The sequence below is a fragment of the Eurytemora carolleeae genome, unplaced genomic scaffold, assembly GCF_000591075.1.
Source record: "Eurytemora carolleeae unplaced genomic scaffold, Eaff_2.0 scaffold177, whole genome shotgun sequence".
Lineage (NCBI taxonomy): Eukaryota > Metazoa > Arthropoda > Copepoda > Calanoida > Temoridae > Eurytemora > Eurytemora carolleeae.
Genome location: NW_019396082.1, coordinates 359,003 through 379,275, shown reverse-complemented (window position 1 = coordinate 379,275; position 20,273 = coordinate 359,003). Strand labels below are relative to the sequence as shown.

Here is a 20,273-nt window from a genome sequence, read left to right as displayed (position 1 = left end):
CTCCCCCCCCCCGGGATACTCAGGGGTTACCTCAAAATAAAATCAGCCCATTCGGTCCGGCCATATGGCCCGCTATAGCTAACATTAATACATCCAAACATATATGAGCTTTATTATATAGATATTAGATAGTGAATGAAATTGTTTAGACCGGTGTACATCAGCGAATCAGTAAGACAGCTAATGTGAAGCCAATCATTGATTCAAACAATTCTTGGACTAATCTTACTCTAATAAAAAACTCTACAATAGATAACAGGCTTATGTGTATATTTGAAAGGTAAATTAATTATGAATTATGAAACGATTGTTAACTTTATCATTCATACTCACTTCATGGTGAATTTTATTATTGACGCGCTAGAAAGTTAAATTAGCGGTATATTAAAGCACCGTCATATGAAGTAACAATCGTGCTATAATTGCTATTATTATTATTTATAGCACCGTCATATAAAGTAATAATCGGGCTATAATTGCTATAGTTTAAAATTAGATGTTTATTATTTTTAGCACCGTCATATAAAGTAATAATCGTGCTATAATTGCTATAGTGTAAAATTAGCTGTTGATTATTTATAGCACCGTCATATAAATTAATAATCGTGCTATAATTGCTATTGTGTAAAATTAGCTGTTTATTATTTATAGCATCATCATATAAAGTAAAAATCGTGCTATAATTGCTATAGTTTAAAATTAGCTGTTTATTATTCATAGCACGGTCATATAAAGTAATAATCGTGCTATAATTGCCATAATGTAAAATTAGCTATTTATTATTTATAGCACCGTCATATAAAGTTATAATCCTGCTATAATTGCTATAGTTTAAAATTAGCTGTTTATTATTTATAGCACTGTCATATAAAGTAATAATCGTGCTATAATTGCTATATAATGTCAAATTAGCTTTTTATTATTTATAGCACTGCCATATAAAGTAATAATCGTGCTATAATTGCTATAGTTTAAAATTTGCTGTTTATTATTTATATATAGCACCGTCATATAAAGAAATAATCGTGCTTTAATTGCTATAGCTAGATTGCAAGCTATAAATAAGAAAATAATTAATTTTCTATTTAAATCCTAATTTTATGAATGGATCAGTTCTGCGGTTTTGCGACCAGGATTTGCAACAGGAATGTCTCCAGATCGTGAATCATTTTTTGTTCTCATGGCCAAAGGAGAAATGAATAAACAAGATATTGATTATCATGGAAAAGTAAACAACCTTTTTTTGATGTACAATAAGCTTAACGGTGTGGGGGGGGGCAAGGTGTATGAAATATAAGGGAGATACAACTGACGCGGCTCGCCCTGCCATATTGGAAACTTTTCTTTGCAGGGAAAAACATTTTTGGACAATTTAATTTTCCTGTCAAATGGCAAATTAAAACTTTGGAACTTTTCGATGGATAAAATGAGTTTAACTAGTTCTTTCCGTTTAAGAAGAGTAACAAAAGAGAGCTAAAAACTTTTAAATGCGCGAAATAGTTCAGCTAATTATTTTCAAATCTCATCGGTTAAATCATAAATTAATAACAATACAGATGTCGTCTTTTCAAGATTTAGGCGTTTTTCATTCACAATAACGCTGAAGCAGAAGCCCAAGGAGTGACACGTATGCCGCGTCGAATTACAAGACAGAGAGGGAGCATGCGCGTAACTCCTTTGGGCTTCCGCCTCAGGGTTGTTGTGCACGAAAAGCCCCAAAATCTTGAAAAGACGACATCTAGTGTTCTATCTGTATTGTTATTAATTTATGATTTGACCGATGAGATTAGAAAATAATGAGCTTAACTCAGTTTGCCCATTTAAAAGTTTTTAGCTGGGGTTTATGTTAGTACGTCTTAAATATCCAATCTATTCTATGTTGAAATGGAGTCTGTTTGAGTATACAGTAAGCCCCGTAAAACTGTGGAATTGAAAGACAATTGTCGGACTTGAGTTAGTCCAATATGGACATAAAACAGGACAATTATTTTCTGTACAGAATTTTGTTCAAAATATCGTTTCTACCACTGCACAGTTTAATGGGCCACTCTATACTTTACAAAATTGTTTTTATTTAAAAATATAATTCTAAAATTATTGTAAAATTATCATAATATTATGATCATAATATTTAATATAGAATAAAATGGCCACTAAACGGCCAGTGGACTTCAGAAAACGTAAGTAATTCTTAATTTATTTTTCATATTTACAATTCTTGGGAAAACTTGATGTTGAAGGTAAAGTTATATCTAAACTCTGAGTCCCGTAGAAATCAAAACTCCTTAATCCTATTTGGCCTGCGAAAACTCAAAATGGTATTTGAGCATGGAAGCTCAAATTTTCTGGCTTTTCTAACTAACACATGCCCCTCACTTAATACTACTGCCTGAATCCTAAGACATACTGCCTAAATGTCTTATTTTACATATGCCAGATTTTTGCACAGACGCCTTCTAAGGGAATATGCACATTTTTAGTTTTTCTTGAACACACATATATTTAGGTTTTAAAATTTTTCAAATGTTTTTGCATATTTGAATTTGCTAGGTAAAGGGCTTTTTAAAAATGCATAATTTGTTGCAATTTGAGCAATTTTTGTTTGCACATTATTTACTTTATTTTACTCCTGATCTCCAACTGCCACCGCCGCTTCACTCCGCCATTTATGTGCTCCATTCATGCACATTGCACAAAGTTTAAATCTAATAATTATTATGCTGAACCAGGGGAGCTCGTGTGTGTAAACAGCCTGAGCTATCTTGTAGCTTCCCGGTCACAATATATGTATAATTTGACAGTTATTTGATTAATATGTATGTTTAAACTTGTGGCCTAGTAAACGATTTGATTTGATTAGATTTACTTTATAACTAGATTTCGCAATAAATATTTGGATTTTTGTAAATTTGCCATTTTTGCAGATTATTGAAGTTCATCTTATAAATTTTTTTATCTGATTTATCAGACAACTCGGATGGTTTGAATCGACACTTTAAATGAGAAACACTAAATTAAATAAAGGTTTCCTGGGGCCCTAAATTCAATTCTATAATTCCGAAGTAATTTATTGACAAAAACCTCAGTTTCAAATTTTAATTGTCTTTTATTTTTTGAATAAATAAAATTACATTTTTTATTTTTTCTTATTTTATTTTTAGCAATTGACATGTCGAATGCAAATTCTACCCAATCAGAAAACGCAGGTATGAATTTTCTTTTCATTTTTTTTGTCTGACATCTTGATCACAAATATTTTTTCTTATTTATAAAATGACCGCCAAAAATGCTTAAAAAATTTGTGATCATAAAGAATTAAATTTTAAAAAATAATTTTTAAAGAATTTGATTTTAGTAAATGGATCCAACAGTTCTTAATCCCTGAACGGAGAATTAAAGAATTTTAAAAATACAATTTTAAAATTTTAAACTTTTTATTTGTTAATTTATAGGATGTCCTGAATTAACCCTGAAAGATGATCTAAGTGTGCATACTGTAAGCGAGAACTGCAGAGGAAACGAAAATAATCAAATTAAGGTGCAGGAACATGAACTAATCAGAGTCCTAATTTAATGAATTTAAGAGCCACGTCTCAAATCAGCCAAACACCGTTTTCAATTTAGCACCGACCTAAATCTTAAAACATTGAATGCTTTAAATTCGGCCTCAGAGCTATAAACTTTATAATGGAATATCCTTAATCCCGATCACTTAATCTGAATATCCAATGTACACACTTTTGATTTTCTTCTTTATCCTCTCTTTTTGAGTATTTTATTAAAGTTACATTTGATAACAAATCCAAGATCGATGCTATATCAATTGAACTAATATCAGATTAACCAATTACGTTCAATAGCATAGTCAGCCGAGCTGAAAACTTTAGAATGTGATATCCTTAATCCCGATCTGTTAGTTAATTTGGAGATTAAATTCATGAGGACAACAAGCAATATTTAATCTGGAGATTGAAAAAAAGAGTGGATCAAGCATTAATCCCGATATCCACCATTCTAATTGGGGTCGTTAAATATGATTTCATTCATCTTATTCACCAAACTCACCTTTCAAACATTCAGAGAAAAATATTTACGGAATGTTATTTTATTTTATAATTCCATGGGAGAGTTCAAAAGCATAACATCCCGCAATAAAGTTTGTATAATCACAGTTTGATAATATCGTTCAAAAGATGTCCTGCGATGGATAATTCCCCGTTTAAAATAAAACGGATCTTATTTTTAGTTTGCTTTTTTAAGATTTTTTTTTTCTAGTTTTTGCTATGAAATTCAACGGTTTTAAACGCATGTTTTTACTCTTTGCGAGCTCTGCATGAATCTCTTTAGTCTCAGAATCAATAATCATGTTGATTGTTTTACTTTTGATTTGAAGTTAGTCAGTAAACGCCAGTTAAAGTGACCCTCCATTTATAGAATGGTATGTCCGATTCCCGGCGGTACCATATTCTATTATGAATTAATATCCATATTTAAAGTTTTAAAAATAAATGATTCTTAATTGTGGTTTTTGTTCAAAAGCGACTTGCATATATCCACAGCAACCAACTTTTCACGTGACCAGTAGAGTGCACTGCGATTGGAGGGATTTCTGGTCACGTGATACGGACGTATATATCTTACATATATACGTTTTGGAATAATTATGACGCAGTTTTATTTCAATTTCTCGAGACAGGAGCATCGGATAGATTTCTTATAGGTATCGTTCAACTCCTGAGGTTCTCAGGTTTCAGCCTATACCCCCTTTCATTTTTCCTTTACAGTCCCTTTAAACTGAAATAATAAATTTTATTTTAAGGGATTACCGGATAAGACGGAGTGCAGTGTCGAATGTCAGGAAATTGATACTTCTGGAAATGTTATAATCAATGATGATACTGTTTCTATAGAATTCACTTGTCAATGTGAAAATGGTGAGATTTGTCGTTTGTTCAACTATACGATCAACATAAATTCAAAAATCAGAATTTTGATAAAAATTGACTTGTGTGTGTGTGTGGGGGGGGGGGGGGGGGTTTTTTAAGCCTTATTCTAACAAAGATTTAGAAATCAAATGATCAGGGTTTTATACATTCAGTAGTAAATTTTAATAAAAATGGCGGTCAGATATTTAATAAATATGAAAAAAATTGGTGATATTTCTTAATTTAAGAAAAATCATCTAAGATTAATAAAAATTTCTTTTTAGGTCTTTGTGATTGGTCTGATAGAGATAAATTAGAGTGTAAGTAATTATTTTAATATTTTGTACAGTTCTCATTTTCTTACTTCTTTACTTATAAGTATCTTCTTAGTTTTTAACATTTTTGTTATAAATTAGTTAAAAACAGTTCAATAATAATTCAATTTGAATATTTAAAAAGATACAATTAAGTTTTTGTTAATTTATAATAACTTAAAAACTTATTTGAACATTTAAAAAGAAAAGTAAAATTGTTCTTTTTCAGCTTGCGGCAAAACATTGGAAGGTTCCAATACGACAAGTGCCAATGTTTGAAGAGCTGAAGTCAGTACGAAGTTCTAAATTTATGAGGATTAGGATGAATGAGGATATTTAATAAAGTTTATATTTGATTTCGTTAATATTCCGGATTTGTTTTTTTAAGAAATTTGTTTGTTGGAATAATAATGCACAATGTTGATACAGGGTTACCCACAAAGAATGAGACTTCAGACTGAAATTTTCATTTTTTAAGAGTTTCAAGTCACCTATATAGTCTCGAATCCTTTGTGGGGACCCTGTACATGAATAAAAGATAAAATATATACATAAAATATTTGTTTAGTGGCAGGAACTTTAAATTTGATTTGTGAAAATATCCGACATTCATTTTCGTGATCATTATAATTTCTCTAGAGCAGACGTTTGGCGGATTCTGGTAAGCGCAGAGGTTCTTTAATAAAGTTAGTTACTCTCGATGCGCTCCATTGTACGGAAAATGTCGTCTCCTTTGCATAGTTAGATAGAATATGCTTATGACGTCACTGATTATAGGGTCGAAAGTGACGTCATGTGAGGAGTCTATCTATCTATAGCTAAGGAGACGACATTTTCGTACAAATTGGAGCGCATTGAGAGTAACCAACCTTATTAAAGAACCTTGGATCTGGGCCAGTCGGACATTTAGAGATATCCAGGAGGAACAAAGATACGAAGTGTCCCACATCAAATTAGACCGCGTCAATGGGTCTAAATTACGATTTGGGGGACTAATCAGAAAATTTAAGAAGAATGAATCATTTTGAAAAATTTTATATGGCTAATAGAATTTTTTTTGCAGATAATGCTAGATTTTTTGAGTATTGTGTTCGTATTTAGGTGTTAAAGATTGGAGATAATCTAATTTGATATGGGACGCTCTGTATATTGTAATCTGGGAACTTCCGTGTTGGATACACATTATTCCGATCCTGATATCCACATGTGTGGGAACTATTTATTTAAGAATCAATGCTTAATCTAATCATTTTATTTATCCCTTTAAGAGAATTTGAGCCGCGGCTTAAATTTAAGCCGCGGCTCAAATTGTTTAAATTCGGCCTCTGCAGAATAACAAAAGATCGAGATCAAGCATAGATCTCGATATTCACAAAACAGGAGTTCCCAGCTGTGAACAGATTATCGATATAAAAGTTCAAATATCAGCTCAGTAGAGTTTTATCATTTACTCTCAGACACATTAAAATCGATAGATAACCCCAACTGCGGCGTATAGCCAAAGGGTTTATTATTAAAGGGGTTTTATTTTTTTCATTGATTCTAGTTTTTTAGACATTTTTAACATTTTAGATTAGCGAGATTTTGATAGAGGAATAAAGATTCATAACGATTAATGTTATTTAACTACTATACAAAATATCATATTCCAATCATATTTGATTGTTTACACATTTTCATACAGTATTCATATCCCAGGAATGTTGCTCCGTTCAGAGGAAACGCTCTTAAAGACATCAATATAAATCCTGGAAATGGAATTCATTAATCAATCGTCTGATCAATTACACAAATCAATCATCTGATCATATTTCAATCATCTGATCATATTTCAATCATCTGATCATATTTCAATCATCTGATCATATTTCAATCATCTGATCATATTTTAATCATCTGATTATATTTCAACCATCTGATCATATTTCAATCATCTGACCATATTTTAATCATCTGATCATATTTCAATCATCTGATCATATTTCAATCATCTGATCATATTTCAATCATCTGATTATATTTCAATCATCTGATCATATTTAAATCATCTAATCATATTTCAATCATCTGATCATATTTCAATCATCTGATCATATTTCAATCATCCAATAATATTTCAATTTAAGTTTTATATTTTTTTGTATTACTTTTGGACAATTGGAAATTAGAATTTCATAAAAAAAGATATTTTTATTATCGCTTGCAGACAAGGATTGCAAGGATACCGTTATCAAGTGGACCTGCTTTGAATTGACGGTTACTTATAATCGGCAGTCGGCGTAATTTCAAGTGATCCTCCATGCAAAGCTTTGTCTGATCAAGTATGAATTTGATATTCATGGTTTCGTTTCCTTAAACAGTTTATTTTTATTTGTGGTTTCTCTGCTGACCAGAAAAAGATGTAGATATTATCAGAAATAAACACTTTTCGACTCAAAAAACGACGGTATCTCCCAAATTTTTGATCAGATTAAGGTTTTAAGGATAGCGTTTTAAATCGGCCATTGTCAATTTTGCACAGAGGGTCACTTGAAATTATGCTTACAGTCCCTTAAATATATTAAGAGTTATTATTTTAGACCGTAACATCAAATAGAAATAAATCAATTATGTTTCTCCCGATATATTTGCTTTGTGTCTCAATTATAAAAACATAAGATTTTTGACAAGGATTTGAAAAAATATGGTTAAATTTTCAAAAGTATGTTTTATACCTTTCGGTTTTGATGAGAATCACTTTGTATTCTAGATTTTATTACATCAAGGTATATAATTGCTTGCCAGGATACAAGTCCTAAACATGATTATATCCAAGTATATGATTGGACAGGATACAAGTCCTAAGCATGATTATATCCAAGTATATGATTGCTTTCCAGGATACAAGTCTTAAACATGATTATATCCAAGTATATGATTGCTTTCCAGGATACAAGTCCTAAACATGATTATATCCATCCAAGTATATGATTGCTTGCCAGGATACAAGTCCTAAACATGATTATATCCAAGTATATGATTGCTTGCCAGGATACAAGTCCTAAACATGATTATATCCAAGTATATGATTGCTTTTCAGGATACAAGTCCTGAGCAAACATTTAAGAACTATTTAAATAAAAAATGACTTTTTAAATAGATGTATTTTGGAAAAACTTTTGAACAAAAGTAATATTTTTGTTTGATTGCTTGACAGGATACAAGTCCTAAACATGATAATATCCAAGTATATGATTGTTTGAAAGGATACAAGTCCTAAGCATGATTATATCCAAGTTTATGATTGCTTGACAGGATACAAGTCCTAAACATGATTATATCCAAGTATATGATTGCTTGACAGGATACAAGTCCTAAACATGATTATATCCAAGTATATGATTGTTTGACAGGATACAAGTCCTAAACATGATTTTATCCAAGTATATGATTGTTTGACAGGATACAAGTCCTAAGCATGATTATATCCAAGTATATGATTGCTTGCCAGGATACAAGTCCTGGGCAAACATTTAAGAACTATTTAAATAAAAGTTGACTTTTGAAATAGATGTATTTTGGAAATACTTTTGAACAAAAGTAATATTTTTGTGAAAAAGAATATCAAACTATACTTTAACTAAAAGTTCCAAATACAATCTGAGTGAATTCTAAATCCCTATTTCAATATTGTTTGTTTGTTCGTTTGTTTGTTTGTTTGTTTCCAATAAACGTCAAAACGTCTGAACTGCTGTAGAGCCTCGCATTCCATTCAAGGTGTGACGTTAATATGCACCGGGATATAATATTACACCAGGGGTTTAATATTACACCAGGGGTATAATATTACACCAGGGGTATAATATTACACCAGGGGTATAATATTACACCAGGGATATAATATTACGTCCCGGGTTGTGTGGCAATTTTTGATAATATGGACACTTTCCCAACACGCCATTTAACGTGAAAGCATCAAGAAGCACATGCTGAAAAAAGCTATATTGTTTAGTAGGTTTTTTAATGTAGCAGTACAAAAGTGTTAAAAGATCAATATTCTGTCACAAAAGTCGTCTTAACCTTAAAGAATTGTAAATAAATATATTTCAACTTCTTTTCTTGAGTACACATAGATCCAAGCTGTTATGAAAAGTGTGCATCAATTTTTGATAATTGGGTTGATTATGAAGTGTCGCAACGCCTTGGTCTTTGATTTTATTTTACTAACTTATTTATACTTATACTTTTGTTTTTAACTTCAAGTTTTTAAGATAACGTTGACAACATTTTAATCAACTTTTACGTGAGACTTGAGAGTATACAAGTACATACATACAATATATATATTACCTGCTAAACCACCAGCACAGTGAGTATACAAGTACATACATACAATATATATATTACCTGCTAAACCACCAGCACAAAACATTTCTAAAGGTCCATGCTCAAACTTCTTCGTATTCTAAACAATTTGTTTAAACTCTTAAAACAGGAAAATCTGCGAATTTTTTGTTGTTTTTATGCTAGAATATTCGATGGAAAGATGAACTCGTGGAAAGTAACATTTAAAAGCTGAACAATCTTTAAATCCAGGAAGTTCATTTAGTTCAAAACAAAATCAGTATGTTTCTAAAACACATAACATTAAAAAATGTTAATCTTTTCTTATTGGATTTGTAGACTCCATGCCCTGGCTGAATTTTTGGGTACTGCAGTGCAAACAATGTTTACTTCTATTACTGGATTGTCGTTTACTACCTACAAACTTTATATATATATTCCGAAATGTTGTGTACTTTAGACTCTATTTACCTTTTTCTGCTGTATTGTTGTGTACTTTAGACTTTATTTACCTTTTCCCGCTGTATTGTTGTGTACTTTAGACTCTATTTACCTTTTCCCGCTGTATTGTTGTGTATTTTAGACTCTATTTACCTTTTCCCGCTGTATTGTTGTGTACTTTAGACTCTATTTACCTTTTCCCGCTGTATTGTTGTGTACTTTAGACTCTATTTACCTTTTCCAGCTGAATTGTTGTGTACTTTAGACTCTATTTACCTTTTCCAGCTGAATTGTTGTGTACTTTAGACTCTATTTACCTTTTCCAGCTGAATTGTTGTGTACTTTAGACTCTATTTACCTTTTCCAGCTGAATTGTTGTGTACTTTAGACTCTATTTACCTTTTCCAGCTGAATTGTTGTGTACTTTAGACTCTATTTACCTTTTCCAGCTGAATTGTTGTGTACTTTAGACTCTATTTACCTTTTCCAGCTGAATTGTTGTGTACTTTAGACTCTATTTACCTTTTCCAGCTGAATTGTTGTGTACTTTAGACTCTATTTACCTTTTCCAGCTGAATTGTTGTGTACTTCAGACTCTATTTACCTTTTCCAGCTGAATTGTAGTGTACTTTAGACTCTATTTACCTTTTCCTGCTGAATTGTTGTTTACTTCAGACTCTATTTACCTTTTCCTGCTAAATTGTTGTGTACTTTAGACTCTATTCTATTTACCTTTTCCTGCTGAATTGTTGTGTACTTCAGACTCTATTCTATTTACCTTTTCCTGCTGAATTGTTATGTACTGCAAACTTTGTTTATTTCTAAAGTCTCCAATTGTGTCCAGGGTCCAGTAATAGATTAGGAAGTATAAACCGGAAGCTTTTATGTCCCTATAAGAGAAAAAAATTAATAGTTTTTAATTATGACCATTAAACATCCCACACTGTCAGATGAAATCCCAACGTTATGATCGACGATTATACCGATCTGATTACAATATTCCGTCCCTCTGTCAATCAAATTCGTTGGCAATCACAAATTCGACTTTTCAGAGGCCGAATTTAAAGAATATGACCCGCAGCTTAAATTTTTGATACGCACCTGAGATATGATTGGTTCCACTTAAAATTACATTAAATGTTTCAAGATTTAAGCTGTCGCTCAAATAAAACCGGTTTTTGGCGGATTTGAGACGCGGCTCAAATTCATTAAATTCGACCTCAGGGACCGAATTTAATGAATTTATAGATCACTGAACCTTTTACTGGTTTTTATTTAAATTTTACCTGAATCCCTGTGGGATGAGACCTCTATAGCAACCCTTGATTCCTTCAGCTTTATATATTTTAGTTAAACAATCCAGTGGACCTTTGTATAGGCTACCTAGAGATATATATATTTATTTTAGTTAAATAATCCAGTGGTATAGAGATTACCTAGATAAATATATTACTTGTACCTGTTCCTACGTGTACCTGAAGCTACCTGTACCTGGATTTACTTTTAACCTGAGCTACTTGTACCTAGAGCTACTTGTACTTGGAGCTACTTGTACCTGGATTTACTTGTACTCAGAGTTACTTGTACCTGGCGTTATTTGTACCTGGAGCTACTTGTACCTGAAGCTACTTGTACCTGGAGCTACTTGTACCTAGAGCTACTTGTACCTGGAGCTAATTGTACCTTAAGCTACTTGTACCTGGATTTTCTTGTACTCTGAGCTAATGTACCTGGAGCTACTTGTACCTGGAGCTACTTGTACCTGGAGCTACTTGTACCTGAAGCTACTTGTACCTAAATTTACTTGTACCCTGAGCTACTTGTACCTAGAGCTACTTTTACCTGGAGCTACTTGTACCTGGAGCTATTTGTACCTGGAGCTACTTGCACCTGGATAGCTACTTGTACCTGGAGCTACTTGTACCTGGATCGCTACTTGTACCTGGAGCTACCTGCAGCCTGACCTTGACAAGTTCTACAGGACACGCTACAACAAGCTGACCTGCAATAGTGTATATTTAAACAAGCATAGTCTTTAAAGCATTAAAATATGAACCTATGTAAGAATATTAGAACCTAACAGGATGAAACTTCTCCGGCAAGGAGGGTAATGTAAATGCGCAGTATTGTAAAACAGAAAATGAGGATTTCAATTATTATTTCAACGTACATCGTTAGCTACTTCCTTCAAGTGTAATCATAAACATTCATGTTGAAGAAATTATCATATTTTCATGTATAAATGCTTTATTTTAAGAAATTTTGATAGTTACCTGCCCCCGCTATACATCCTGCCATAAATATTGAAGAGTAGGTAGGTCGTCTTCCTGTATCAGGTTCCAGTAGGTTTAATGTACTCCCATATACTCCTAGAATATAGAGGAGTAGGTAAGTCGTCTCTCTCTGTATCCTGGTTCCAGTAGGTTTAATGTACTCCTATATACTCCTAGTATATAGAGGAGTAGGTAATTCGTCCCTTTGTATTCTGGTTCCAGTAGGGTTGATACAGTACAGTAAAACATGAAGCTGTATTATGTACATTGTACAGTACTCGCTCCGCAATCAAATAATTATCATGATTGTTTACACTATACAACATATACTAAACTACAGGGTGGTCCAACGATCATGGGGATTAAGTTATACCGTCTTTGATTTTAAATCAAGTCAACAGCCTTGCGGTTCATAAGCTTTTTTAAATGTGGGTGTCTTGTTTTCATGTTATTCACACAGATCTTATATATTTTAAACAATTGGATTCTATTGAAATATCTTTAGAGATTTTATTAATTTTTGTGGCAGACAAGTTATAAACCTAATTTGATATCCCAAAACTGAAAGTTTCTATTGAAAATTGATTTAACTGAAAAAGTACTATTTTTGTTTTCTTAAAAACGTGCATGTTTAAAGATGACGGCTGTACATTCAGAACATTATAGCCAATATTGAGTTAAAGTTTTTGAAAATTAATTTATGAGTCCGTTAACAAACTTTAAAAACTGTTAGTTTCTAAATTGCTAACAAACGAAAATTGCCGGTCTTGAAAAAAATGACGGTTAAAAAAATTAATGAAAAAACGTGTTTCTTCACAACGACGACTTTCGTTTATTTTCGTACCAAAAAAGAAAATAATTTTTTACTTATTTGGATGTTTTTAAGGCATAGAGTCTATGTGAAATGATCATTGGTCAATTATGAAACCAGCCTATTTAATAATTTGGGTTTCTTTTAACAATAATTTTAGATTTTCAATAAAATGATATTCCAGGGCCCAAGAGGTTATATAGCACAAATATGTGAAGTACAAAATGGCCGTTTTACACTTTTTTCTAGTAAATTCCCCTCTAACATATATTCTATTCTCTATGGTTTTCAAATGTTGTTTTAAAATGGCTAAACTATTTTCACGTGTAGTCATGTTAACGATTTCTAAAATAAGTTAAGTTCACGTGTTTTTAATACATTATCTATTCCATACCAAAGAAAATAGAGTTGATGCCTCCTGCAGATATTAAAGGATAAGATAAACCACGGAACAAAGTTCGAAAACCATCCTTAAACAAATAAATAAATATTTTATCTTTAAAGGGACTGTTAGCGTATTTTTAAGTGCTCTCCATACAAAAAGGACAATGTCCGATTTACAGTGGTACCCTTAACACCTTGGTGTGTTCGTTGAGTACAGAGATATGTGTGTGTACTGTGTATTCAACTGCAAATTTCAGTTTACGCTACGTACAGTACACCACGAAATCAACACAGCACAGCGCACACTGGAAATTCCAGCTAAAAAAAGCGGGTTTTGATAGGTTTACACACACATGTCTCTGTACTGAGTACTGTGACCTTTTTACATGGAGGGTCACTTGAAATTACGAGTAAAGTAAAAAATATAAAACAGAATTTGAAAATCACAATTTCACATAAAACGCAGGAAGATAATTGTTAACAAGAAATGTTTATTGTTGTTTCTGGTATGAATATAGTCGTCGTCGTTTATATCAATCCTATGAAGACGACTTTTCTATTTTAATATTAATTTCTTCCAAGAGCTTTAAAGTTACACATTAACATGAAAACAAAGAGAAGTTGTCAATTAACAGCTTTGTTTACTTGTAAGCTAGTAAATTGAAAAAAAAGTTGCAAGAAATCAAAACTTAAAAGAAAAGTCGTCTTCATTGTACTGATGTAAACGACGACCACTCAATATTCACTTCTTCCAGAACTGATCATTACATCTTTTATGTCAGCAAATATGAGTGATGTTTCTTTCTTGGTGAGCACCATAGTTTTGCTTGTGCAGTTCTATGAGGGATATAAACTAGCTTTCCGTGTAGTATGTATACAGCGTACTGCTGTTTCTGGGAGAAATATAAACTAGCTTTCCGTGTAGTATGTGTACAGTGTACTGCTGTTTCTGGGAGGAATATTAACAAGCGTGTGGTGTAGTATGTGTACTGTGTACTGCTGTTTCTATGAGGGATATAAACTAGCTTTCTGTGTAGTATGTGTACAGTGCACTGCTGTTTCTGGGAGGAATATTAACAAGCTTGTGGTGTAGTATGTGTACAGTGTGCAGTGTACTGCAGTTTCTAGGAGGAATATAAACAAGCTTGTGGTGTAGTATGTGTACACTGTGCAGTGTACTGCAGTTTCTAGGAGGAATATAAACAAACTTGTGGTGTAGTATGTGTACACTGTGCAGTGTACTGCAGTTTCTAGGAGGAATATTAACAAGCTTGAGGTGTAGTATGTGTACAGTGTGCAGTGTACTGCAGTTTCTAGGAGGAATATAAATGTGTAGTATGTGTACAGTGTACTGCTGTTTCTGGGAGGAATATTAACAAGCTTGTGGTGTAGTATGTGTACAGTGTACTGCAGTTTCTAGGATGAATATAAACAAGCTTGTGGTGTTGTATGTGTATAGTGTACTGCTGTTTCTGGGAGGAATATTAACAAGCTTGTGGTGTAGTATGTGAACTGTGTACTGCTGTTTCTAGGAGGGATATAAACTAGCTTTCCGTGTAGTATGTGTACAGTGCACTGCTGTTTCTGGGAGGAATATTAACAAGCTTGTGGTGTAGTATGTGTACTGTGTACTCCAGTTTCTAGGAGGAATATTAACAAGCTTGTGGTGTAGTATGTGTACTGTGTACTGCAGTTTCTAGGAGGAATATTAACAAGCTTGTGGTGTAGTATGTGTACAGTGTACTGCAGTTTCTAGGATGAATATAAACAAGCTTCTGGTGTAGTATGTGTACAGTGTACTTCAGTTTCTAGGATGAATGTAAACAAGCTTGTAGTGTAGTATGTGTACAGTTTACTGCAGTTTATGGGAGAAATATAAAATTAAAGAAGCTTCTGGTGTAATATGTGTACATTGTACTCCAGTTTCTAGGAGGAATATAAACAAGCTTGTGGTGTAGTATGCGTACAGTGTACTGCAGTTTCTAGGAGGATTATAAACAAGGTTCTGGTGTAGTATGCGTGCAGTGTACTGCAGTTTCTGGGAGAAATATAAACAAGCTTGTGGTGTAGTATGCGTACAGTGTACTCCAGTTTCTAGGAGGAATATAAACAAGCTTGTGGTGTAGTATGTGTACAGTGTACTGCAGTTTCTGGGAGGAATATAAACAAGCTTGTGGTGTAATATGTGTACATTGTACTCCAGTTTCTAGGAGGAATATAAACAAGCTTGTGGTGTAATATGTGTACAGTGTACTCCAGTTTCTAGGAGGAATATAAACAAGATTGTGTTGTAGTATGTGTACAGTGTACTGCAGTTTCTAGAAGGGAATACAAACAAGCTTGTAGTGTAGTATGTGTACTGCAATGTACTGCAGTTTCTAGGAGGAATACAAACAAGCTTGTGGTGTAGTATGTGTACAGTGTACTGCAGTTTATAGGCGGAATATAAACAAGCTTGTGATGTAGTATGTGTACAGTGTACTGCAGTTTCGAGGAGGAATACAAACAAGCTTGTGGTGTAGTAGGTGTACAGTGTACTGCAGTTTCTAGGAGGAATATAAACAAGCTAGTGGTGTAGTATGTGTACTGTGTACTGCTGTTTCCAGGAGAGATATAAACTAGCTTTCCGTGTAGTATGTGTACAGTGCACTGCTGTTTCTGGGAGGAATATTAACAAGCTTGTGGTGTAGTATGTGTACTGTGTATATTGCAGTTTCTAGGAGGAATATAAACAAGATAAACAAGCTTGTGGTGTAGTAGGTGTACAGTGTATTGCAGTTTCTAGGAGGAATATAAACAAGCTTGTGGTGTAATATGTGTATCGTGTACAGTCTGCTGCAGTTCCTAGGAGAAATATAAACAAATCCAAGCTAATCAGGATTGAATTTTTCGAATAAAGGGAAACAGCAAAAAGTTAAGTTTTTAGAAGGCAACGATTGTTCATCATGCTTTTTCAACTAAAAATAAGCATGACTACCCATCCCCCTCCCCCTCCCTCCAATATTTGGTTCACCTGTTTCAGGCAGTCCAAAATTGTTTGTATAATGCTTGAATATCCCAAAGCCTGTTGTCGTACCTTCAAGGTATCAAATGGATGGCCTGGAACAAACTTTTTAAAGGGAGTGTTCGCGAAATATAAAAGGGGAGATAGATTCACGCCTATTTAACACTTCAGTCATTGTCCAAATGGTGTATCTATAAAAACGTTACCCTACAAAAACGCTTCACTATAAAAACACTTGACTATAAAAACGCTACACTATAAAAACGCTACCAATGCTAAATTCGCTACTATTTTTTGATAAAAGCTATTGATTATGATTAAAGATAAGACATTAAATTATTAAATGTATTAAATGAAATGAAAGATATTGTTTTAATATTAATTAATATATAAATATATTTAACGAAATTACAAAGTCATTAAAAAAATTAAATCATAGAGGATTAAATATATTAAATATATTATAAAGACATTGGGACTCATTACATTTTCTATTCTTTTGCTGTAACATATATACATACATATTTTTTATTGAAATTTTTCAAGTTTGAGTATATTACTGAACCAACATCGAAATTAACATTGACATTTTGCAGATCTGTATTCCCTCGAGAACATTTGTTTTTGGACTCAAACCTTGTGAACGTTTACAAACTAAAATGTTTGCCTTCAGAAGACTGTTTATTCCGCCTGCCCCAGAAATCATTAACGTATCAGCTTGTTAGGCTAGATCCAGGTACACATCACGGTGGACTAAGCCGGTGTGGTCGGTCAAATAGGCCTAGGATTAGGCCGGGTACTGTAAAAAGTCTGAACACGCCATGGAAGTTGCCATAGCTAGCGACGGGACTATGCCAAGAAAATTGACCCCTGACGTATGTTAGTCTGGTTAGGGCGACGTACTGTACCATAGGATCGGGTCAGTACACGCTGTTATCTGGCAAGCCGGTACAAACTGGGCAGGTCCTGTTCGAATTCAAATTTACTACGGCCCAGAGTGAGACAGCATATATTACTATAGGCAGATAAGATTTCAAGATAATGAAGATAAGAAACGTGTTATTTGTATTCATAGATTTGAAACAAAGAGTATACATATTACGGACATATTTTTGTATATATAACAGAGAGTATTGATGGTAACAGAAATATATCGATAATATGGAAGATATTTATGTATGATAATAGACAGATATTATTAGATATGGAATTCTGGCTCCAATGAAAAATCAAGGGAAAGAGGGGGGTTCCATTGAAAAACCAAGGGAATGAGGGGGACTCCAATGAAAAATCAAGGGAATGAGGGGGACTCCAATGAAAAATCAAGGGAATGAGGGGGACTCCAATGAAAAATCAAGGGAATGATGGGTACTCCAATGAAAAATCAAGGGAATGAGGGGGACTCCAATGAAAAATCAAGGGAATGAGGGGGACTCTAATGAAAAATCAAAGAGCACAATGAAAATAAATCTGTAATCACTGAGCTTATTATATTTAAAGATGGTAGCAAAATTTCAAAATTAGATGCGAAAAAAAATTTCCCAATCTAATGATACTTTTTGTGGATTAACAAACTCGAATATCTTTATTACTTTAAAACACGAAGATAACTGTTTTCTGTTGAAACTGATTCAAAGCTAAAACGCACGCGGTTATAAAGTTGATTATACTTGACATAAAATAAGCTTAAATGTCTAGTTTTTTTAGCGCTGTGTTTAAAAGCAAATATTTTTTGTAATATTGACATCAAATCATACGATCAAAGTTATGAAAATAAGTTACTTATGCATAATTATGGACTGAAAATGAAAGGTTTGGTCATTAAATAGTTAAAACCAAGACTTATGAACTCTAAATTAATCAACTATTTTCTCTCTTTAGTTTGGTGTGCAGCTCAAACTGGTTCAACCTGTATAAATCTTCAAGATAAAAATCCACCGCGGTTCAAAACTTTTTTGTTAAAGGATAATTTCACCATTTGTATCAAATATTTTGTTATTTATTAAGAGCGTCGTAATATTTACGTACATGATTTTAGATTATCATTATTATTATCGTTATTTTGATCCTGTATAAAAAAAAATTTAAACTTCCAAAAAAAAATCAAATCATTTTATTTTGCCCTTATTCAGTATTGCAAGGTGCGATAGTTAAGTTTTGCTTAAATTTTTCTAAACGTCTCAGTCTTAAATTTTTTAAAGTTCAATTTATTCAACCCGAGCTGAAAACTTTAGAATGAGATATCATTAATCCTGATCACTTAATCGGAGTATCCAATGTACACACTTTTGATTTTAATCTTAATCCCCTTTTTTAAAAGTTAAGTTTGATAACAATTACAGATACAATGCTATATCGATTGAACTAATATCCGATTAAATTAAAGTCAGCTGTTCATAAGCCAGATTTAAGAGCATTTAGGCAAATATAAATTAAATCATGAACTTATTAAAAAATATACAGTGAAACCCTTAATAACGAATACATCGGAAGAATTTATCAAATGTCGTCTTGACAATTTTTCAATGAGTTTTATACTATATTACGTTAATTTCAGTTTTTGTAAAAATAAATAAATAGCCATGAATATGCATAACAGTTTTAAGGAGTTCCATATAATAATTTAATCAAAAAACTAAATATCTGCAACATTACATTATCAGAAATTATAAATTATAAGAAAACGACATTTGATGAATTCTTTCGATGTATTCGTTATTAAGGGTTTCACTGTATTTTATCACATTTGAGGATTATCATTATTTTAAACGAGTCTTAACAAACATTAATCTAAAACTTACATTTATTTAATCGATGTTTAGTTAAATTGATATGACACAATTAACACCAGAAAAAAACTGGTTTTTCAAAAGCTAAAGAGTACATCTTAAAATGACACGCTGATTGGTTGAATTTTATACTTCTTTTTTGGATATCGAATGCGTATTAAAGTAATCTCGGGTTTAGTAAAACCAGCTGTTTAAGCATTAATCTTGATATCCATCATTCTAAAGTTTTCAGCTCCGGTTGATTTCTCTAAACAGACTTTATTCATCAGATCTATTGACATCTTTGACTGGAGGATCACTAGAAATTACGCTCACAGTGCCTTTAATCTGGTTTTTTGGGAAACTCAAGAAGAACAATATCTAAACAAAATCCTGACATTACAGTAGATCACCTTGTATGCTATTCCATTAGCGCCTGATCCAATCAGGATTCAGTCATTTGTTTGTTGTCTATTCTGAACCAATAGAAATTGCATGGAAGTATCATCTATCTTTCTATCTATATCTCATTATCCAATTAGAGATAAATCCTTATACCGGGGCTACTTTTTCACTCTATTGAGGTTTGGTACATCACGATCACCGAGTTTTAAATTTACCTGAACCCTGATGGATCCTATAAATTCCTTATGAAGTAAATACTAGAGGTTTGGTCAGAACTGCAACATATACATAAATTTTTAAACAGTAAATGGAAATATTTACTTCTACTGAAACTACAGTGTTAAAAGTTGAATAGCGTAAATCCAGATAAAACAATGCTGTACTTGCAAATATTTGGTTTATGCTTCCTTGCATTTTTTTGTTTATTTTTCAGAACAGAAAAATGTGCCAAGTTAACACGATAAACTCATAGGATGGAATAATCCATCTAGTTTACATGATAAACTCATAGGATGGTATCATTCATCAAGTTTACACGATAAACTCATTGGATGGAATCATCCATCTAGCTTACACGATATAATCCATCAAGTTTACACGGTAAACTCATAGGATTGAATCATCC

General features: G+C 32.6%; 2 protein-coding genes across 3 annotated transcripts in view; one reads left to right on the top strand and one right to left on the bottom strand.

Moving 5' to 3' along the window:
* The window catches only part of LOC111717342 (uncharacterized), a 15,691-nt gene extending 9,891 nt beyond the window's left edge, over positions 1-5,800 (top strand). Inside the window, exons 10-17 of the mRNA XM_023492845.1 lie at positions 150-280; positions 1,114-1,228; positions 2,141-2,180; positions 3,162-3,206; positions 3,453-3,538; positions 4,820-4,934; positions 5,210-5,245; positions 5,469-5,800. Of these exons, the coding sequence (XP_023348613.1) occupies positions 150-280; positions 1,114-1,228; positions 2,141-2,180; positions 3,162-3,206; positions 3,453-3,538; positions 4,820-4,934; positions 5,210-5,245; positions 5,469-5,518 (618 nt within the window). The 3' untranslated portion in view covers positions 5,519-5,800. The remainder of the gene's footprint in view (positions 1-149; positions 281-1,113; positions 1,229-2,140; positions 2,181-3,161; positions 3,207-3,452; positions 3,539-4,819; positions 4,935-5,209; positions 5,246-5,468) is intronic.
* Positions 5,801-8,469: 2,669 nt separating this feature from the next.
* On the bottom strand, positions 8,470-16,722 carry LOC111717275 (mitochondrial basic amino acids transporter). 2 transcript variants are annotated; one of them, XM_023492788.1, is made up of 8 exons: positions 16,485-16,722; positions 13,482-13,557; positions 12,277-12,372; positions 11,968-12,005; positions 11,290-11,386; positions 10,782-10,893; positions 9,626-9,683; positions 8,470-8,739 (listed from the first exon to the last, which is right to left on the bottom strand). In XM_023492788.1, the coding sequence occupies exons 3-8, from the start codon at positions 12,291-12,293 to the stop codon at positions 8,654-8,656; spliced, it is 408 nt and encodes a 135-aa protein (XP_023348556.1). In that variant the 5' UTR covers positions 12,294-12,372; positions 13,482-13,557; positions 16,485-16,722; the 3' UTR covers positions 8,470-8,653. The 2 variants fall into 2 exon arrangements, with proteins under 2 accessions (XP_023348556.1, XP_023348550.1); XM_023492782.1 differs by having other exon boundaries at positions 8,472-8,739; positions 11,946-12,005; positions 16,485-16,716.
* Positions 16,723-20,273: the final 3,551 nt, after the last annotated feature.